The 22362-nt window shown below is 51.1% G+C and overlaps 1 protein-coding gene and 1 long non-coding RNA gene across 6 annotated transcripts in view; one reads left to right on the top strand and one right to left on the bottom strand.

The window, feature by feature from the left end:
• LOC139178655 (uncharacterized) overlaps positions 1 to 21264 on the bottom strand; it is a 35323-nt gene extending 14059 nt beyond the window's left edge. Inside the window, exons 1-3 of one of the 5 annotated variants that reach the window (XR_011563068.1) lie at positions 20378 to 21264; positions 10192 to 10280; positions 2702 to 2782 (exon numbers count right to left, since the gene is read on the bottom strand). This is a non-coding gene — a long non-coding RNA (uncharacterized lncRNA). Of the gene's footprint in view, positions 1 to 2701; positions 2783 to 5005; positions 5184 to 10191; positions 11365 to 20377 lie in introns of those variants that run through there. The other 4 variants (XR_011563066.1, XR_011563064.1, XR_011563065.1 and 1 more) reach the window with 4 other exon arrangements.
• Positions 9611 to 15770, top strand: CLEC3B (C-type lectin domain family 3 member B). The gene is made up of 3 exons (XM_019984665.2): positions 9611 to 9885; positions 12004 to 12102; positions 15252 to 15770. The coding sequence occupies exons 1-3, from the start codon at positions 9777 to 9779 to the stop codon at positions 15650 to 15652; spliced, it is 609 nt and encodes a 202-aa protein (XP_019840224.2). The 5' UTR covers positions 9611 to 9776; the 3' UTR covers positions 15653 to 15770.
• Positions 21265 to 22362: the final 1098 nt, after the last annotated feature.

The following is a 22362-nucleotide window of genomic DNA, read 5'->3' as shown; positions in this document are numbered from 1 at the left end:
AAGAAGCGTCCATCACAAATGAAACAAAATACAAAGTGAGCAGGGTCTCTCGCAGAGAGGCTTTCCTGGAATTGTCTGATTACTACAGCTCTCAGAATAAGGAAAGAGAACTGAAGGCAGAGACTGGCAAAGACTCGGGAAAATATTGTCCCAGAGAAATCCACTACTTCATCCAGAACTAGAGCTGTCTTTAGTGGCCATTAAATCAGTGTTGGGGAGAAGAACTAAAATCAGCCAGAAGGCAATCGGGAGCCTGTGGGCGGGGGGCTCAGTGAGGGTGGGCATGGAAGGAATGGAGTGTTACAGAATATTCTAATTGCTTTTATTGTTTCTCTGATTCCTTGGTTTCTCAAATTGTGTAAATTCAAGTCTACAAAGCACATGAATTTCGAAAATTGACAGCAGTTTGCGTTTTGCTCAGTAAAGGCAGTGGTCTCCCATATAACTGCCAGTTCAGTTCAGTCGCTCAGTTGTGTCCGACGCTTTGCGACCCCATGAATTGCAGCATGCCAGGCCTCCCTGTCCATCACCAACTCCCGGAGTTCACTCAGACTCACGTCCATTGAGTTAGTGATGCCATCCAGCCATCTCATCCTCTGTTGTCCCCTTCTCCTCCTGCCCCCAATCCTTCCCAGCATCAGAGTCTTTTCCAATGAGTCAACTCTTCACATGAGGTGGCCAAAGTAGTGGAGTTTCAGCTTTAGGATCATTCCTTCCAAAGAACACCCAGGACTGATCTTCAGAATGGACTGGTTGGATCTCCTTGCAGTCCAAGGGACTCACAAGAGTCTTCTCCAACACCACAGTTCAAAAGCATCAATTCTTCTACACTCAGCTTTCTTCACAGTCCAACTCTCACATCTATACATGACCACTGGAAAAACCATAGCCTTGACTAGATGGACCTTTGTTGGTAAAGTAATGTCTCTGCTTTTGAATATGCTATCTAGGTTGGTCATAACTTTCCTTCCAAGGAGTAAGCATCTTTTAATTTCATGGCTGCAATCACCATCTGCAGTGATTTTGGAGCCCAAAAAAATAAAGTCTGGCACTGTTTCCACTGTTTCCCCATCTATTTGCCATGAAGTGATGGGACCAGATGCCATGATCTTAGTTTTCTGAACATTGAGCTTTAAGCCAACTTTTTCACTCCTCCTTCACTTTCATCAAGAGGCTTTTTAGTTCCTCTGCACTTTCTGCCATAAGGGTGGTGTCATCTGCATATGAGGTTATTGATATTTCTCCCAGCAATCTTATAACTGCCGGTTGAGTGTAAATCTATGCTATTCAATATTTTTTGAAGATAGTCTGGCAGTGTGTATTAACAGTCTTAAAAATTTCATGCCCGTTGACCTAATAATTGAGTTCTGGAAATGTCACCAAAGAGTAAAAACAGAAGTTCATCCCAGTATCGGTGCTTGTGCGAGAATGGCCGAGCGGCGCAGGAAACTAAAGGAATACCCTTGGCAGGGTCCTCTGTCAGAGACAGGGCTTCTGTCAGGAAAGCAAGGGACTCTGACCTGCGAGAGAGACAGCATCTTGGTCCCTCATATTCCTCTGGACGCTTTGGGCAGGCAGAAGAAGCTCCCACCCTTAGAGAAGCGTTCCCCAGAGAAACACTATACCAGTTTCCACACAGGCACCATGCTTGAGGCAGATTTCTCATAAAGTGATAACACCTTCCCTCCTTGGCTCCAGGCCCATAACTAGGGACTGATGACAGCCCAGCCTGAGCAGGGAAACACAGGCCCTGCCCTGGGAAGAAAGACATGACTCATCAAAATAGTTGCAAGACCTGCTTGGCAGGTACCAAGGAAACAGAGCTGGGAGTGGCTCAGAGGGTGCTGGGCCAGGGTCAGGGCTGGGCAGCGGCCTAATGTCCTGGCACAGACATCTGAAGTTTTCCTAACTCACTGCTGGGACGGCCCCTGAAGCTGGGCCTCGCTGGGCCAGGGTCAGGGCTGGGCAGCGGCCTAATGTCCTGGCACGGACATCTGAAGTTTTCCTAACTCACTGCTGGGACGACCGCTGAAGCTGGGCCTCGCTGGACCAGGGTCAGGGCTTGGCAGGGCCTAATGTCCTGGCACAGACATCTGAAGTTTTCTTAACTCACTGCTGGGACGGCCCCTGAAGTTGGGCCTCACTGGCCCCTGGAGTAAATGAGGAGGAGGAGCCAGAACTGAACAGGCTGGAAGAGCAGCAGGCCTCCTCAGAGCTGGAAGATACGTCAGGACCCAAGGCAACCACTGCTCCCCAAAGTGGGGAGGCCCGCAGGCAAGTCCAGAAAAATCAATAAAGCTTCGTGAAGCTCACTTTAAACAGGAGACACATATAGAATAAAAGTAAATGGAGGAAGAAAGATAAACCATGGTAACATTCATCAAAACAAAGCTACAGTAGCTATATTAATTTCAGACAGAGGAGACTTCAGAGCAAGGAAAGTTATCAGGAATAAAGAGGAACATTACATAATGATAAAGACATAAAAATAAAAAGACATAAAAATCCAAGAAGACATAAAAATCTGTAACGTGTATATGCCTAACAACACAGCATTAAAATACATGAGGTAAAAATCTTTGACAGAACAGCAAGGAGGAATACACGAATCCACTATCGTAACTGGAGAATTCAACATGGCTCTGTCAGAGATGAACAGATGGAGCAGGCGGGAAATTGGTAAGGATGTGTTTGGACTCACCAACAGCATCAATGCGGATATAACGGACATCTGCAGACTGCTTCTGGGCTTCCCAGGTAGTACTAGTGGTAAAGAACCCACCTGCCAACGCAGAAGACATAAGAGATGGGAGTTCGATCCCTGGGTGGGGAAGATTCCGCTGGAGGAAGGCACGGCAACCCACTTCAGTATTCTTGCCTGAAGGAATCCCATGGACAGAAGGGCCTGGTGGGTTGCAAAGACAGTCCATAGTGTCCCAAAGAGTCGGACACTACTGAAGAGACTTAGCACCCACAGACTGCTTTATCCATCAACAGCTGGACACACATTCGTCTCAAGCTCTCTTGGAAACATTTCATGCAGACAGACCACATTCTGAACCATAAAATGCACCTTAACAAGTCTAGTAGAACAGAAATCACAGTGACCTGCTCCCAGACCACGACAGAATTATACTATAAGTCAATCACAGAAAGATAGCTGGAAACCACACACACACTTGGAGATTAAACAGCACAGTTTTAAGTAATACTTGGGTCAAAGAAAAAAATCTCAAATGAAATCTCATATTTTGAACTAAATGAAAATAAAAACACTACTTATCAAATTTGTGGGATGGATGTGCATTTAGGAATCCTAAAAATTTCACATTATTATACTAGCCATGCACAACCTCTCTAAGTTTTGCTGCTTTCTCTATTCCCTCATAGAACCCCTCTCTGTGTACCAGGAGTGCTAAGCAAAAGCAGTGCTTAGAAGGAAATTTAAATCATTAGGAAAAACAAAAGATCTAAAACCAATCATCTAAGCTCACACCTTAGGAAATTAGAAAAAGAAGAGCAAATTAAATCCAAAGTCAGCAGAGAGAGAGAAATTATAAAAAATCAACATAGCAATATAGATGTCAATGAAATTGAAAACAGAAAATCAACAGAGAAAATCAATGAAAAAAAAGCTTGTTCTCTGAAAAATTCCAGAGGAGGCAGAGCTTTGGATGGGAGCAATCTGCCACCAGCCCATTTCTTCCCTTGGGACCCACAGATTCTGGACACGGGCTAAGGATCAGACCTGGTACACAGAGAGGGGTTCTATGAGGGAAAAGAGAAAGCAGCAAAACTTAGAGAGGTTGTGCATGGCTAGTGTAATAATGTGAAATTTTTAGGATCCCTAAACGCACAACCGGGTTTATATTTGTTGAATTTTAAGGCCATTTGTGGAGGGTTGGGAAAAAGGTGTCAAAAAGGTAGATGCCCATCAATTCTATCCTACACAGCTAATCAGATTTTCCATTCCTGCGTGAGCTATTAACAGCTGAAGACATCAGGCAAGTGCAGAACTGGGCTGCACATGCAAGACTGACTCCTCCCAGATTTACAGGTCAGGTCATTTAGTGTCTCAGCCCTGGGGTGGGAGGAGGAAGGCGGCGGACGGAGGCCGAGGAGCCCTGAGGGCTGTGCAGCATCTCAGCCCCGTCCTCCAGCCTCCCACACCGTTACAGGCGGCCTGGCCACACCACACCCAGGGTTCCACTGTGCAGAGATGTACTGGACGACATCCCTTATATGCGAAGTCTACAAAGAAATGACACAAATGAGCTTAGGGAAGAGACAGACTCATAGGCTTAGACGACACACTCGTGGTTGGGGGATGGGAAGAATGGGGGCGAGAGATAGGGAGTTTGGGATGGACACGTACACACTGCTGTATTCAAAGCGGATAACCAAAAGGACCTGCTGTATAACATGAAATTCTGCTCAATGCTATGTGGCAGCCTGGATGAGAGGAGAGCTTGGGGGAGAATGGATACATGTATATATGTATAATGGATACATGAGACCCGGAAACTATCACAACACTGTTAATCGACGATACTCCAATATAAAGTAAAAAGTTTTTTTTTTAATCCCATTGTGTAGGCAGGGTAGAGATTATTACCCTGTTTTATGAAAGAGATATCTGGGTCTGGAATAACTTGCCCCAGAAGACCCAAGTGCTGGATGTCTGAGCTCCGCTTAGAATCCAAGGCTCCCAGTTCTCTTTCCGCTAGGGTACTGCTGACCTTTAGGGACAAAACAACCAGAAATGTGGCCTCACGGAGCCGAGAACCTGGGCAGATGGTGCACCGCCTCCCGCGCTGTGTGTGCCCGAGGGCCTGGCACACGGGGGCAGAGGCAGTACTCGCTGCATGAATGACAGAACCAGGCCAACAAAAGCTTCGAAAAGGACCGAGTGCCTTTCCTAATGAGGGTCATGAGACCATGTAACAGGATGCTGGTCTTTGGCCCTTGCAGTATTCTTGGAGATGTGCAGCCTGGATGTTCTTACCTTTGAACAGAGTGTGGAAAGTTCTCTGCTCCGCAGGCGGGCACGTTTCTGTTGACCAGGGCCAGCGGAGCCAAGAGGAAACATCTGTGCGCGACGAGGGTGGGGGTGGGGGATGTTTTCATCCTGCACGACGTGGGTGGGGTGCCAGCGCTTGTTTTATAACTCAGATCTTCGGCAGCTCGGGAGGGAGAGAACAAAACTGAAATGTGCCTTTCGGGCCCTCTTCAGATTTTTCTGCCTCTGGCTTTGCTGCCAAAATGATTCTTTGCACGGGGAAACTGACGGGAGGAGACTGGGCCCGGAGGGTGGGGTGTGAGCGCACAGACCTTGGCTTTCACTTGTGAACAGTAACCCCGCATGGATCTCCTGGCTGAAGCGCCCCCTGCTTGGTGCCCTTCCGGCTGGTAGAGGCCTGGGGGATGGTGCAGGAGAAGGTCTTTTATGCTGGGAGGGTGAACTCCCCAGGCCCCACCAGGGCTGGTGGTGAGTCCACTGCAGGGGGCTGAAATGGGGCCGGGAAAACTAGGCCTGGACAAGAGGACCCAGGGGGTTAACGGCCCTAAGCCCAATGTGGGCAGCAAATGAGGTGTGCTGTGTCTACAAAGGGTGCCTTTCTGAATGGCGTGTCCATTCTGAACACAGGAGACACAGGCCCCTGTCCACAGCAGACTCCTTGAGAACACGCACAAACACAAACACAGGGAGGACCGTGGCAAGCAGAATTTATCCAAAGATGCTTTCAAGAAGATAAAAACAAAGTCCAGGAACCGTATCTTAGAAGGAAAGTTGGGAGGAAGAGGGGAAGGACCAAGAAGAGACAATCAAAGAGGGACAGGAAGGCCAGGTGCCAACATTTCAGTTCAGTCGCTCAGTTGAGTCTGACTCTTTGTGACCCCATGGGCTGCAGCACGCCAGGCCTCCCTGTCCATCACCAACTCCCAGAGTTTACTCAAACTCATGTCCATTGAGTCAGGAATGCCATCGAACCATCTCATCCTCTGTCATCCCCTTCTCCTCCTGCCTTCAATCCTTCCCAGCATCAGGGTCTTTTCCAATGAGTTAGTTCTTCACATCAGGTGGCCAAACTATTGGAGTTTCAGCTTCAGCATCAGTCCTTCCAGTAAATATTCAGGACTGCTTTCCTCTAGGATGGACTGGTTGGATCTCCTTGCAGTCCAAGGGACTCTCAAGAATCTTCTCTAACACCACAGTTCAAAAGCATTGATTTTTCAGTGCTCACCTTTCTTTATGGTCCAACTCTCATATCCATACATGACTACTGTAAAAACCACAGCTTTGACTATACAGACCTTTGTCAGGAAAGTAACATCTCAGCTTTTTAATATGCTGTCTAGATTGGTCATACCTTTTCTTCCAAGGAGCAAGTGTCTTTTAATTTCATGCCTGCAGTCACCCATCTGCAATGATTTTGGAGCCCACGAAAATAGTCTGTCACTGTTTCCATTGTTTCCCCATCTATTTGCCATGAAGTGATGGGACTGGATGCCATGATCTTAGTTTTCTGAATGTTGAGTTTTAAGCCAGCCTTTTCACTCTCCTCTTTCACTTTCCTCAAGAGGCTCTTTAGTTCTTCTTTGCTTTCTGCCATAAGGGTGGTGTCATCTGTGTATCTGAGGTTATTGATATTTCTCCCGGAAATCTTGATTCCAGCCTGTGGTTCATCCAGCCTGGCATTTCGCATGATGTACTCTGCATATAAGTTAAATAAGCAAGGTGACTGGTTCCAAATCGGGAAAGGAGTATGTCAAGGCTGTATATTGCTGACATTTGCTGGCCCCTTAAATGCCTGTTCTGGTGAACCAGGGAACTGCCTCACCACAGGAGGACTTTATAACAAGCCAAGCATCTAATGATGGAACCAGCTATTTTGTAGAGTAATGAGCTGCTTGTTCCAGGAAGGCTTTAAGCAAACACATGGAGATCAATGGGAAAGGACATCACATATCGAGAGGTGGTTAAAGCAGGCAGCCTCTTCCACTCAGCTTTCTAGCTCAGAGATTGAGGGACGGTGGGCCACTTGCCTCTGGAGAGGCCACCGCAGCCCTGCGGGCATAGAGGGTGCCTCGCACCCCCAGGGCCGCACAATGGCAGGGGCACGTGGTGCAGTGACCGAGGGACTGGCCGGCTGAGAACAGTCCCAGGCAGGTCGGATGCAGCCTGGCTCCCATGTGGCTCCTGCAGGATAAGCCCCAGAGCAGAGTGTTCTAGGCTTCTGAGTGGCTCCTCTAGGATCTCCTCCCCAGCCTACCCAGGGCACGGCCTCCACAATCGGGCCTGTCCTGACCTTGTACTCGGAAACAGACTCCTCCCGTTTCCCTGCTGCCCAAGAGCCGAGGAGAGAAAATCAGGAACGCAATGGAGTTTTAAAAAGAAAAAGAACCATAATTTCTCTTGCCGTGTGCTACCCACCCAGAGTTCCAGGAAGCAAGACTCCCTGGTAGTTTGCTTAATCTTTGGTCCTTAACATTCCATTGAGGGCCCAGCTGAGAATATAAAGCCCCCTTGCACTCTGAGAACGTGAGGGCCAGCCAGGACAGGAAGGGCCGGGTGCACAGAGCTCCTGCTGTCCACCCCAGGCTTCGGAGCTGGGGGACTGCAGGGTGGGGCCTGGCCCAGCAGGCTGCAGGCACGTCCCTGCCCAGATCAGATGGAGCAAGGTGGGGGTCCCTGCAAGAAAAGCCTGAGTTACACAGGGCTGCTTTTTCTTGTGGAACCATCTAAAGCTCACACAAAATCTGCAACTACAGCACAGAGAACGTTTTTCCCCTGAGCCATTTCCGAGGGAATCGTTGACCTGATGCCCTATCACCGCCTCCTGCTCTAGTGCGTGGTCCCTGCGGCCGAGGCCCCTCTCTTCCGTCATTACGACGGACCATCCTTGCCACATGCTCCTCACCCCGTCCCAGGGGCGTCCAGAGAGCAGGAGGGTCTGGTCCAGTGCACAGCGCGTTTGCCGTTCTGTGTCTGCGACCTCCTTCGTGTCCTCAGACGTGTCCTGGATAGTCCTGAAGACTGCTGGCCAGTTGCTGTGGAGAGAGCCCCTTGGTTGGGCTTGTGCGCTGTGCCCTCGGCAGGAGACTCCCCAACGCCCATCAGGTGCTCAGGGGCTGCAGGCTCTCTGTCGGGTCCGTTACTGACGATGCTGACCTCGGTCACTTCATTAAAGTGACGTCTGCCAGGCTTCTCCGTTGCAAGGGGGCTCTTTCCTCTTTGGAGTTAATAAGTATTTTGTGGGAAGATAATCTGAGACAATGAAAATATCCCACTGCTCGTCAGACTTCCAGTGTATTCACTTCTTTATTTGTATCTGTATGCGCTCAGGGTTTCCTATTTTACTGTTACCGTCACTGTTTTGATGCTCAAACTGTCCCCGATTTGGGCCCTAAGAAGCTCCTTCAAGCTGGTTCCGTGTCCTGCCACGTTCTCATCCTTCTTTAAACATTTTCTTATGTTCTGGCAAAATAACCTGTGCTGGGCTTAGTTTCTCCTTTTCCTGCCCCGGCCCTGGAATGAGCCGTTGCTCCAAGGTGCTGCGGTTTCTTTTCGTGGAAAGCTGTACTGAGAAGCCGGCGCTTGAATGCCAGGCAGGCTCAAGCGTTTGGTGGGGCCGCTGCTCCACCCAGACGTCTAGCTGGGGGACTGATGTGCACATTTCCATGGACAGTTGCAGATTCAGCTTCATGTGTCAAAGTCCGTAACTGCACACCGAGAGCTCCAATTTCAATCCTACACTGTAGGAAACATTCTCTATGTTTTCTCTGTGTATTTGTACCTCCCTTTTCCGACAATGAGAAACCTGGCTCCCGTGGTCTTTTTTTTCTCCCATGGTCTTTAATAAATGCACTTACTTGATGTGTAACCACTCTCTCCCATGTGCCCCCACCCGCTCTCCCACGCAGATCTCTTCTTCTCGCCTGGACTCCAACACTCCACGGAGGACCTCTGTTCCCCCGGGGGTGCCCCTTCCACCCTGTTGCGTCCTGACACCCCACACCGGCTCCCCTTCCTGGGGACATTCTTTCCTCCCTGCTCCATCTCTGACACCACTCTGGGACACCAGGCTGCCCCTTTCCCACCGTGGTCACCTCGGCTTCAGGAAAGGATGGGTGACAGAGAGTGAGTCAAGAAAGGTCTTCTTTGTATTTTTAAACATGCATCAAGAACACAGAGTCAGAACTACAAAAGAATCGCAGCAAACACTCCAGACATTTTGGCAGTGAGCCCCAGCTCTCTCCCTAAGGAGACACGGTTCCGTAACTGTTCTGTACCCGGGCTGGGGTCAGATACTGGCGCTGCCTCTAACAGGTCCGGTAGCTTAGGCTCCCTTAACCTCACTGAGCCTCAGTTTCCTCAACTGTAAAATGGGGAAATGCCAGCACCCGGCTCATATTGCTGGTGTGAGGCCTCTGTGAGGCCAGGGAAAAGCGTGACCCAGCGCCTGCCCGAGGTAACTGCCCAGCAGATGTGAGCTCTGAGGACAAGCATGTATTTTTCAGAATCCTAGAAAACAATGATTGTTTCAGAGGGCGGGACCAGGATGCTGGGTGGGTGTTCCCGGAGCAGCAGCCAGGTTTTGTGGCTCCCAGGCCTTCCTCTTTTTGCAGGATTTTTTTTTTGGCACTCCCGCAGCCAACTTTGGGAGGGTTTCCTGGACAGAGGTCCTTGTGGCCACTGCCTTAAGACACGTAGCTCAGGCCCCAGCGGCCAGTGCTCTCTGACCCAGGCCACCGCAGGCAGCAGCGGCAGCAGCATGGAGCTCTGGGGGCCCTGCGTGCTCCTCTGCCTCTTCTCTCTTCTGACCCAGGTCACTGCTGAGACCCCCACCCCCAAGGCCAAGAAGGCTGCAAATGCCAAGAAAGGTAAGGAGGTGGGTTGGGGAGCTGGTAGCTCTCTCCTTGACTGGCCCTCACCCTCCGTTCTCTCCTTCCCTTCCCTTCTCCACGAGCCCAGCGAACATCAGTGAAGTCTCGACACCCCCCCCCCGCCCCCCCACCCCCCCGCCCCCCCACCCCACCAACTGGGACCTAGGTGAGTTCTCCAGCTGCAGGGGCAGCTGTCAGAACTGTCAGAGTCACGGGCTCTTAGAATTGGAAAGAACCTTCCAGATCACCGTAATGGACACACACTCCTCCCCCACCACCGCAAGATTTTAAGAGAAACCACACCTTTGGCTCAGCAGCCTGGAGATATCCGACTCTTCTCGGGAGGGCTGACAAGGCTCCACTTTGTTGTCTCTGAACCTCAGGCTTCTCAACTGTGAAACAGAGATGGGGGCCTTGGCTCAAAGGGTTGGTTGGGAGGATTTAACGATAGAAAACACGTAAGGCGTCTGGAACACAGGGTATAACGTAATGCACAGGGGAAGGAAAAACGAACAGTTGGTAGTTCTGTGGTGCATCACAGCCTTCAGGAAATGAAACTGTTCAAGGCTGAACTAGGACAGTGGAGGTGGCTTTGCTCTCCCTCCGCGGCCTCTGGGCCCGGGTGTCCTTGGGTGGCCCTGGCCTCAGCAAGGCCTGCCCTTGGAGCCCTGCCTGCAGTGAGGTCACCCCGGGCTGTGTTGAGACAAAACTAGTGAAGTGCCATGGCAATGCAGTGGGCTGTCACCCCCCAGGAGATGAGCATGCTGATGCAGGCAGCCGAACGGCTGGCCTGGGGCCAAGGGCACAGACGAGGCAAGGCCAGGCGGCGTAGCTGTCCTCAGGCCCCTCCCGGAGCCTCCACTGTAAATGGACAGCTGCCCACGGGTCACGGACAATGTACGCAAGGGCACGTTAGGAACATGGAGCCCCACAGGCAGGAGACACAGAATGGACGGGTCCCAGTGCCAACAGGAAATAATCCCCAAGGTTCAGTTCATAAAGTAAACAACAAAAAATTCAAAACAGTATGCATACTTAGGTAACATTTGTTTTAAAAAAGGGATTTATATAAAAATATATATATTTACTTCAAAGAAAAAAATACATATTTACTTGTATATGCATAGAACTTTTCTGGAAGGATTCACAAGAGTTAGCAACAGTGATTATCTCTGGGAAGAGAAACTAGAGAGCTGAGAGCAGATTGACTGGGAAAGAGACTTGAACATTTTGAACTGTTTGGGTCTTTAAAAATTATATGGCTGTGTTACCTTCTACAAAATGTTCATTAAAAAAAAGAAGACTCGTGGCATGTGTGGTATGTCCACGAATGTTAGCTAAAATTGCCACCAAGGATGTTCTTTGTAAAGGATACCCAGTTCCAAAGGCAAATAACAGAATTTTTGAATGTGGAAAAGAGTTGCTAATTTCTCAAGTTTACCAAAGATGTAGTATGTATTTATTCGAACGTGTAAATCCCAGACCTCATCACATGGACAAGAAGGTCACACCAGACAATGCCCTGGCCCGCTCCAGCTGTCACGCTTGCACCCCGGCTCCATGTGGTCTCCGTGCAGTGCCCACGGAGGCCCAGGGCGCTGGAGGCCCGCACAACAGCAGGCAGCGCGAGAGCGGTGTGCCCGACTGCCTCTCCCCGTTCCACAGCCGGAGCCCCCGCCCTGCTGGTCTGTGTTGTTCCTCCAGGAAAGCACACCTGGGAGGTCTCCAGGGCCCCGGCCCTGCTTCCTGTGCTCTGTTCTCCTCTGGAGCTGGGACGGTGGTTGGGGGGGAGGGGGTCACTGAAGGCTCTGCCTGCAGCCCCACCCCACCCCGCCCGTCGCCATCCCATCTGACCCCTCCTACACAATGCAGCACAGGTCTCATGTTAGCAAGAACAAGTGAAGGAGGGCCCCCGGCAGAAGGGAAATCACGAGCAGTCACTTGGATGACCACTGGCAGGAACAGGGAGAGACAGAGTCTGCCAGGACATCAAGGTTAGGGGGTCATCCCCTGTCCCCTGGTGGCTGACGGTGGTCCACCCCTCCGGTCCCTGCCCTGCCCCTATCCCTACTGCCTTCATCACAGGATTGTCCCCACTTCCTTCCTTCCTTCTAGATGCTGTGAGTCCGAAGATGCTGGAGGAGCTGAAGACTCAGCTGGACAGCCTGGCCCAGGAGGTGGCCCTGCTGAAGGAGCAGCAGGCCTTGCAGACGGGTGAGTGAACGTGGCCGTCTCTCCAGGCAGGGGTGTGCTGGACACAGGGGCTCGGGCCCGCAGTCAGGGATGCGCCTCTAGCCTCTGGCTCAGCACCAGGGAACTGGCTGGCTCCCCTAGTCCAGGGCACCAGATTCAAGGAGGCCTCAGGAAGATGCCCTGATGTGTGGAAGCAGGAATGTCCCAAAAGGACAACAAACTCGCCCACAAGAATCCATTACCGCCCACTGGAAGCGTGAGCCCTGGAGCCCCCAGGAGACCCTGCACTCAGCCGACCCCGCGGTCCTGTAGGGCATGCGCCTCAACACCTGTATGTCTGCTGCGCTGCCGCAGCCACTCTCAGTCATCATCACTACACTGAGGCAGGATTTACCATCCCTGTTCTAAAGACGGGAGCTGAGACAGAGAGGCCCTGGTTTTGCCCATATCCCCTGGCTGGCAAGTGCAGGTTAGGGTGGGAATGGAGGCGGCCTGTCCCGTGCGTGCTGGGTGTGAGGAAAGGTGGGCTTTGGTCTTCCTGACCCTGCACGAACCAGCTAAGCCAGGATAGACAACACACCCAGCTGTGGAGCCCAGGGACACAGTCAGCTCACAGCCACCTGCCCTGGCACTTCCTGGACAGCCTGCCTGGACAACCCGCTCTCTTTCTCTCCACCGAGTCCCTTTCATATTGTCTCCAATTTTCACACACTTCACACTCACCTACTCCTTCGTGACCTTGCCCTGGAGGACACAGAATACAGACGATCAGTAATACTTAACACATGGGGGAACGTTTAAGATGAGCACAATGCCGTTCGGGGCCTCAGTTTCCTCATCTGTAAAGTGGAAGGGCTGGGGCTGGACTTGCAGGGCAAGCTCTAAGGTCTCATGACTCAGCTCTCCACTTATGCAAAGACCATGCCACCCAGACGCCACATGCCTTCTGAGGTGGGCAATGTCGTGGGGACCTCACTGTGCAAAGTCCACGGCATACAGAGATCCAAACACCCCCTCCATGTTTGCTGATTCCCAGAAGGTTCATGGGCTCCCAGTCTCCTTGGGGGCCTTCTCCCTCTCATCACCCTTTCCTTTACGACAATCTGCAAATCACCTTGCCAAGAACCCCTCACAAAGCATTCCTGAGCTCTGCTGACCTAGCCAAAGAGTTGAGACAATGAGGGGTTAGGGGAGAAATCCTTCCCTCCCACCACCTGCCCTTCCTCTCCCCCAATCAACAAACGCACGTGAGGTCCCCAACTAGCAAGCCTCTGCCACGCACAAGGAAACACAGGTGACCCAGGGGGCCCTGCTCTGGGGGCCTCAATGTATTCACGGCATCAGTGTATTCCCTGGCACCCTCAAAGCAGGTGTAGGAACATAAAGAGGGATTCCAAGCAGAGGGCAGAGCAAGAGCAGAGCTAGGCAGGGCCAGCATGCACCCACCGGATCATAAGTGGGCCAGAGTGACAAAACGCCAGTTACAATGGCAAGGCACTGAGGACTGACGCTCACTGAGGACTACATTAGTGCTGTGGGTGCGGCTCCCAGGACGCGGCCCTGAGGTGGAGCTGAGCCTGCAGGAGGCTCATGAGGGAGCAGCTCCCAAGACCAGTACCTGATCAGCACCCAGGATCAGAAGGGAAGAGACAGGACTCAGGAGTGGGCAGAGTGCCCTGCGTCTCAGTGAAGGCCCCAGAGACTGCAGAGGGAGCCCTGACCTCGGAAGGGCCCTTCAGAGCTGTCCTGAGTCAGGACAAGGGGGCTCATGGGCCGGTCCCTGAGTGGGGGCTGCTCTGGGGAGGGGCACGCTGTGGGCGAGGGGCTATCTTCCACTGAGGCAATCCCCAAAGGGAGGCTGAGCGCTCCCAGCAGCTGGGGTGGTCAGGCCTTCACCCCAAGGGGGTCTAGGTGGCATTTCACAGTGACCCCAGAAGGAAGGAAAGAGTGTGGGGCCAGGCTGGAAGGGCAACGAAGCCTGGCTAGGAGGCAATGCACGAGAGCACGTGGCAGGGCTGGTCGGCTTGGGACAGTGTCTGTGAGTGAAGACACCTCGGTGACGCTCCGGGCCTGGAGTTGAGAGTTCCAGGAGTATCCAGTGCTCACGGGGACACAGAGACATGTGTTAAGTGAGAGTAACAGAGTGAGCGGGTGAGTGAGGGGCAGGGGTGGTGGTGGAGTACAGACCCACCCCTAAAATTTTGAGGATCAGCAGCAAGAGGACAAACGGAGACATACACTCCAACTGTCTAAATATTTATGTTATAAACCCAGCTAAAGAATAAACTGCTAAGCAGAAACAGTCTACATTCCTAACTAGACCAAATATACACCTTCATTACAACCTTTGAGGCCAGAATCAAATTTAGAACTCTCGGACTCCTCAGAGTTCTGAGCCCGAGACAGCGAGCTCCTGGCCCACTGCCTGGGCCATCTCTTCTGTCTGGCAGCTGGCCAATCTCAGCTCTGAGCTCCCAGTCGCCACTCCAACCAGCCCTCAGGAGCACTGACCCAGAAGAGGCTGTTGGCAGACGCTGGGAGCCTGTCTGGGCCCCTGGGGCAGGGATTTGGGGTCCTGTGCACCTGGAGTGTGGTCTGGACTCTGGGTCACCATGTCCCCTGGCCCCAATCTCAGGGAGAGTGGGGTGGGAGGAAGATCAGAGCAGGTGGCTCTGGCGGGGCTCCCTGGGAAGCCCACTCTGAGATGGGGTTCATTCATCAGGGAAAGTCTGGGGTCCCAGCTGTGAAAGGGGGCGGTGGGAAGCAGACTGAGCAGAGGCACCCAAGGCCAGCTTCTGCCCCCTCCCTGTGCAGCCTCCAAGCTAAAAGGCCCTAAAGGGCCTTTTAATTCTGCTAAAAGGCAGAATTATCCTGCCTGGGGGAGAGATGACCCCCTCCTCCCCTGGGCGCTAGATGGGGCACCCAGGGGAGGGGTGTGACCTTGAGGGAGGGGCCGTCTGTCTTCAGCTGAGGCGGCTGAGCCCACGCCCAGCAGCAGGAGCTCCACCCCCTGTGAATAGGAGGTCTGGGATTCAGAGCCCATCACAGCAGGGCCATCGGGCCTGGGTCTGGAGCCCCTGGACAGGGCTGGATGTAGCGGGTTGAGCCGGCCCCTGGCAGTGGGCTCTCGGCTGGGGAACCTGGGGTGACGGCCACTTCTCCCCTCCCAGTCTGTCTGAAGGGTACCAAGGTGCACATGAAGTGCTTCCTGGCCTTCGTCCAAGCGAAGACCTTCCACGAGGCGAGTGAGGACTGCATCTCGCGCGGGGGCACCCTGGGTACCCCGCAGACGGGCTCCGAGAACGACGCCCTGTACGAGTACCTGCGCCAGAGCGTGGGCAGCGAGGCTGAAGTCTGGCTGGGCTTCAACGACATGGCGTCCGAGGGCAGCTGGGTGGACATGACCGGCGGCCACATCGCCTACAAGAACTGGGAGACGGAGATCACCGCGCAGCCCGACGGCGGCAAGGTCGAGAACTGCGCCACCCTGTCCGGCGCAGCCAACGGCAAGTGGTTCGACAAGCGATGCCGGGACAAGCTGCCCTACGTCTGCCAGTTCGCCATCGTCTAGCGGGCCAGGAGGGCCGGGCCGGGGCGCGGGATCCTGAGCCCCGGAGGAGGGGCACGGGGACGTCCCAGCCCCCTGCGCGCTGCGCGCCTCCTTTCGCAAATAAAGTGGGTGCACCATGCTGGAGAGTGGCTGCAGTCTGTGCCGGTTCCCATGGGCGGGGAGAGTCCAGGAGCCCTTCTGGGATCCCTGGGAGAAGGCTCTTAGGAGGTGAGCAGAGAGGCGGGGAAGGATGGTGAGCTGGGTGCACAGAGAAGGGGAGGGAGGAAGAGAACAGCGGGGAGGCGGGAACCCTTGACTGCTGCTGCCTTTTTAAAATTAAACAACGTTGTATTTCATTTGATTTCCCTCTTACAGAGAGATTTGCAAGAATTCCCGAATACCCTTCATCCAGATTCCACAAACACTATTTCCCCCTATTTGCTTATCCTTTTATTTTTTCCTGAACCGTTTCACTGTAAATTGCAGACGTGATTGCCCCTTTACCCCTAAATACTTAAGTGTTTCCTGAAAGCAAGGACATTTTCTCATGGAGGTTTCCTCAAGCTCCGGAAATGAACACTGATACTCTATTGTTATCTAAGTTACAGCCCTTATTCCGATTTCCAGGCTACTTACCATAAGACTCCACTTCAGCATCCCCTCCACAACTCCAGGGCAGAAGGGACACCCCCATCCCACCCTTTTCTGTTGGGGGATTCATTTCTGGGGTGCACTGACACGCTGAGTCCTGTTAGGGAGAGGGTACGGTCTGCCCACAGGGAATATTTGCATACCCCTTCTTGCCGAATAGGAGTCAAAAATGAGAGTGGCCAACACTGCCTGACTGGTGTGTCCCCCTTTCCTGCTCCTCAAAGAAAGTTCCATCCTAGCAATACCAGCTACCACTTATTGAGCACACTGAATGGCAGGAACTTTAAATAAGTCATCTTATTTAATCTTATCCACCAGGGACAGGCATGTTATTATCTCCGTTTTGTAGAAACGGAAGTTGAGGCTCAGGGAAGCTGAGTGACTTCCGTTGGTCACAGAGCCAATAAGCAGCAGAGCCAGGATGACCAGGGCCTTGGCCTTTCCATCACCACCGTGATGCTTGTCTCACGGTGCTGGACCTTCCCTGAGATAAAACATCAGAGAAGGGGCCCCGTGAGCCCCTCTGGCCCATCCAACCATGTAGGCCCAGCTCTAGTAACCCCCTTAGGGGAGGTCTTCCCAGATCAGCCATGGCATCATCCCCTGTGGGGACTTCTGCCATACCTTTTCTCCCTGGTCGTCTTTCAGTGTGTCCTGCCTTCAGAGGTAAATTGATGATATCTTGATTTGATCACGGGGAGTGGGCCATGATGGGGGAGGTAGCTTACAGCGAACTCTGTGTGTGCACTTTGTGCCACACAGCCTGCCTGGCATTGTCATGGAAACCATCTCATGTAATTCAACAGTTTAGGAAGACGTAATGATGGAAGACATTTATTATAGGTGCAGAAACTGAAGCTCAGAACAGCGATGTGATTTTTTTTTTTCAAGATGACCTAGCAAGTGAGAAGCAAAAATGAGATGCAGATCTCGGTCTGGCTGAGTCTTGGGCTCTTTTTACCCCACTCAGCTATCTAGCAGAATGTAGGAGGCCACAGGTTTTCAAAGTTCCTGCACTGGGTGGATGCCCGCAAGAGGGCACCAGGCCTTTGCGTATGAGAGAGGGTCCTGGTAGAGAACTGCCTCTGTGACACTGCCTGATTTCAGCAGCAGGTGGCAGCATAAGCAAGAGAATCGTTAACCATTTTTAATCAGCTGCAAAAGCTCTTCAGTTTTTAAGACACTGAGAGTCGTGGACTTGAAGCTAGGGTGCACCTGCCCTGGGATCTTGCTTTAAGTTTTGACCTGTTGTTGTTGTTTGCATTAATTTTTGTTTTTTAAAACACTGTGTTCAAATATTTTGTATCATGATTACTGAATTTTTTAGGCACTTCCTTAAATTTTGTACCCTAGTTAAATGCCTCACTCACCTTACTATTCCTTACGGCCCTGGCTACAAAATTAAAAATTTCCAAGGTGCATAAACAATAATAAGGTACTGGTTTCTAGATCTTCAGCTTCTCCACTACTCTTTATTAGAATTGATGGTAGAGCCCTCTTTCATCATCACCCATTTCCTTCTTTACCATGTGCTGCCCTGGTGTGCAAAAATTTTGAGGATGTCCAACAAAGGGACAATCTGAAATATTGCTATAAGTGCCGGTCACGCAAAATGCTGGGTAAAAACTCCTTTCGCAAGTTCAGCTGTTTCCAGTTCTTTGCCTTGGAGAAGAGGTTAATCAAGGTGTCAGTAATATCTTTCCTGGTTGCCAACTCACCCATCAATCTCTCCCAACCTCCCTAAACCACAGGCTTTTCTGCATAACTGCTAGTTGCACAGCAAAGAAGACTGGTTCAAACTCTGGTCAGAGTCGGCCCCTGGAATGTGAGCTTCCCTCTCACACACATAAACATACTTGCTTCAAATGAAAACATTAAACCACTCATGTGTCCTCGTACAACCTCCAGGCACATTCTTTGGATTTTGGCTTTGCTGAGAGAAGGTGGAAGTATTAATAAAAGCAAAGAAAATGAGCAGTGTGTGCATTCCTACTGTGGGCTGGGCACTGACCCACAAGCCCCTTACTATGTCCTGACAACAACTCATGAATTACCTCATTCAATAGTCATACTAACCTAGGAGAGTGGTTTTATTAAGCCTATTTTATAGTTGAAGAAAATGGAGTACAAAAAAAAAAAGAAAGAAAAGAAAACGGAGTACAGAGAGGATAATTTTTCTAAGAACATCCATGAATGGGGCTGGATTTCAGGTCTGTTGAGTTCCAAGGCCCATGTACTATTATTTACATTCAGTCCTTCCTGAATCTTGAAGAAAGTTTTCAGATATTTCATGATGTGACTGAAACTTTTGTGAAAAGGAGTTGATGGTCATGTGCATTGGTGTGTATTTGTGATTGCTGGAAAGGAATTCTGTAAAAACACATTTTCCACCCAGATTTTCCAGGGCTATTTTAAAGCTTAACATTAGATTCTACTTCACCTATTTTTCATGGGTGACTCATGAAAAGCACGGTTTATGAGTCTCTCTTTCATGCTAAAAATCATGACACAATCTATGAAACTAACCATTTCCTCCACTAGAATGCACTGCTGTTTTGTACAGCATGAGAACACAGTCGCAGGAGAAACAGATGGAAAAAACTGAGGCCCAGGGAGGTTAAGTGACTAGCCAAGGTCATGCAGCTTGCAAAAGAATGAGCCAAAGACTCTCACTTTGTTAGTAGAAAGAGCTTTGTGCAAACCATTTCTCCAAACAGCCAACTAGTAAGTACTGAGCTCCTTCCATACGCCAATTGCTCTGACAGAAGCTAGGCCACGAGGCCTGGATCCTGTTCTTGAGGTGTTCACTCTCCTGGCAAGGGACCCGGCATTTCTGAGGCTGCTCAAAGACAGAGGGACGGGGCTGGTTGTATCCTCTAAGGGTAGCTTTCCTGTTTTGCATTGTTGGGAAAACAACTGCGCAGTAGTAGTAGGAAAATGTCTTTCAGATTAAGACACACAAGCCACATAACGAGGCCAGAGTCAAACAGGGAAACTAGTGTTTCCTCCCGTTCGTCAGCAAGTTCTGCCGGGAAAACCTTAAACCAGGTTGAAGCTACTCATTGATAGTGCAATACCGATCAGGAAGAAACCCTGGGTTTGGATTCCAGCTCTTCAAATGATGATGCATCAGGGATTTTAATTCATCCCACCTGAAGATGAGGTGCCACCATCCACTGGGTCTACTCCCCACTCTCCACCTCCAAAACCGCAAACAACCCTGAGACCCCCGTCTCTCACAGACAGGAAGGAGATCTCCACCCACAGGCAGGGACAACACTCCTGCTCAGTTCAAAGCGGCTAAGAAGATGGACCAGAACTTCCCTGGTGGCCTAGTGGTTAAGAATCCGCCTGCCAACGCAGGGATGAGGGTTTGATCCCTGGTCCGGGAAGATTCCACACGTCCTGGGGCAACTAAGCCCGTGCACGGCAACTACCCAGCGCACCATGCTGCAACCGGAGCGCCGCCACTACAGTCTCAGCCCCCATTCACTACAACTAGAGAAAGTCTGCACAGAGCAATGACGACCCAATGCAACCAAGAAATAAATAAAAATTTAAAGAAAAGAGGATGGACCATAGATACTTCCGCCTTTAGAAGATTTTAAGCGTCCAGACTCCTTGAAGGAGTAATGTTGGAGCAGGGAGATAGCCAGGTGCGAACTAAAAGGGGCACACGGGCCAACAGCAGGAAATCACATATCTCCTAAACAAAGAGGGTCCTTAGGCAGACAAAGAAGAACCCTTCGGACTCATGGGAAATCACACATTTTGAGCTGATAAGTGTCCTGCAGACAGCTAAAGAAAGGTGGAAAAACGTAGGAATTTCTGGCGTCCAAATGTAACCGTTTGCTTACTAAGCTCTCATTACAATAAAACCTTGCAGATAAGAAGTTCCTATCATGCACCGAGGTCATGACACTTCCCATCAAGACTACATAGGGCAAAAATCCCTCCTCCCCGGCAAGGTGGAGCTAGGATGAAAATCCGGGTGCGTGACCCCCCAAAACCCTCCCTCCCCAATGCATATTCCACCCCTTCATTTGTACATCCCGCATGTCCTGCATGCCCAAGAAACTCGGTGCAGTTTCTCACCTTTGAGAGTGTACCGTCGCTTAGTTAAATCTTCACTTTGCTTTCTTGACCGCCCTGTCTCTTCTCTGAACTCCTTCTGGGACAAGAGAAGCGCCTACTCCCCCAGTAACCCAGGCACCGGCTCTAACAGCCCAGTGTCCCCTGCCAGGCAAAACCACCCTTTAGCAAAGTGGAGAAGCAGGGAGGGCGAGGGCACACGCGAAGTCCTCACAGAAAGGAGCCGTGTGAAAAGAAGAGTAGCTGAGGCAGATCTTGATTTGATGCTTTAGATTCCAGTTTCTTTCTTTCTAAAGCCAAGTCCGTGCCTTTACTGGCCAGCAAGCTACTTGAGGGAGTCGAAGCAGGAAGAGTGGGTGGCTCCATGCCGGACCAGCCGTGCTTCATGAGATGGAGAACTCGTCTAGGTAGTGGCCAATCACCTCAGGCTTGACTTGCACCTGGCTGAAGGTCCTGACAGTTGTAGACGCCCACCATACTGCCCGCCATCTTGGGCAGGGCGACGCTGTGGCGCCTGGTCTTCTCCACCTCAGGCTCCTCTGTGGGCCGAGCCTCATTCTAGGTCTTGCGCAGGCGCTTCAGCAGCATGTGCTGCTCCTTGCGCAGTCGCACTACCGCTGCTTTTAGGTCGCGTCCCGCTGGTGGTCGAGGTCCGCGCAAATGTAAGTGAGCTTGCAGAAGGTCCATTTCTGTACCTCCATCACCTTGTTGCGTGAGTGCGTGCTAAGTCGCTCAGCTGTGTCTGACTCTTTGAGACCCCCATGGACTGTAGCCCTCCAGCCTCTTCTGTCCCTGGGGCTTCTCCAGGAAAGAATACTGAAGTGCGTTGCCATGCCCTCCTCCAGGGGATCTTCCCCACCCATGGATGGAACTCGTGGCTCCTACGACTCTTGCATTGCAGGCAGATTGTTTGCTGCTGAGCCACCAGGGAAGCCCGTATCACCTTGTTTGCCCTTCCTAAATTACAGTATTATCATTTAACACGACTTAGAAACCATAGTTGCCAAGCCAAAATTCAGGGCATATGTCTCAACAGAGGCTTAATACAACAAAGAACTTATAGAAGCGCATTTATTCACAGTGTAAGTCACATTTGTATAGGTTTTTCCCCCCTGTCCTCTCTTCCCCCTTTTATCCTCTGCAGGCATTTCCGTTAACAAATATTTTGCATGTCTAATCCTGTCTTGGCCTCTGCTTCTGGGAGGACTTGATCTGCTTCAGTGACTCAAAAAAATAAAGGTATTGCTGACCGAAGACACGTATGGCTGTGGAGGGTGCAGCTCAGACGGCTCTAAGATAGCCTGCTGCCAAGCAGGAGTTGACTGACAGCCTGGGCTGTCTGCGGAGGGGCAGGGGCCAGTCTTTCCCTGGCTGGCTCTGGGCAGTGACTGAGTACAGAACCATTCCCGCTGGATAGGCGGCCCCTCTAAGTGGAAAGTTTAGCCTGGGAACTCCCCAAAGGCCTGGCCTCGATTGTCTCAGAAGTGTGCTGCAGTCTGGGGTTCTTCCTACGCAGTCCGCTTTCCCCCTGCTGTTCTTCACACAGGGTCAGACCTGTATTAAAGACGCCTCTCCCTGCCGACTCCTGCTCCCTTGAGCCCTTGATCTTTCACAGGTGTTTCCCTCAGTTAATCTCTTGCACTTCTAAAAACATTATATAGAACAATATAATATGTAGTCAAACTATATGTAGGGTATCAAATAGTTTTATTACTTAAATCAAGGATATACCAGAAAACTGGAATGTACAATCAACCTGTGTTTCCAAAGAGGGTAGATTACCTTTCTAAGTGAGGGTTATCTGTAATAAGAATGGCCACTTCTTATGCCTGCCCCACCCTTCGACCTGGAACTTCCTCCAGTAATTCACAAGGCACCTACAATACAAAGGTTATCCTAATTCCTTCCCTTGTCTGCTTAATATGGCTTTGGAATATCATTCTATTCAGGCAGAGGAATGGAATCCTGGATCCATTTAGGTTACAGAG

This window comes from Bos indicus, chromosome 22 (genome assembly GCF_029378745.1).
Source record: "Bos indicus isolate NIAB-ARS_2022 breed Sahiwal x Tharparkar chromosome 22, NIAB-ARS_B.indTharparkar_mat_pri_1.0, whole genome shotgun sequence".
Taxonomy (NCBI): domain Eukaryota; kingdom Metazoa; phylum Chordata; class Mammalia; order Artiodactyla; family Bovidae; genus Bos; species Bos indicus.
The sequence above is the reverse complement of the archived record's forward strand: the minus strand, read 5'-3'. Positions and strand labels throughout refer to the sequence as shown.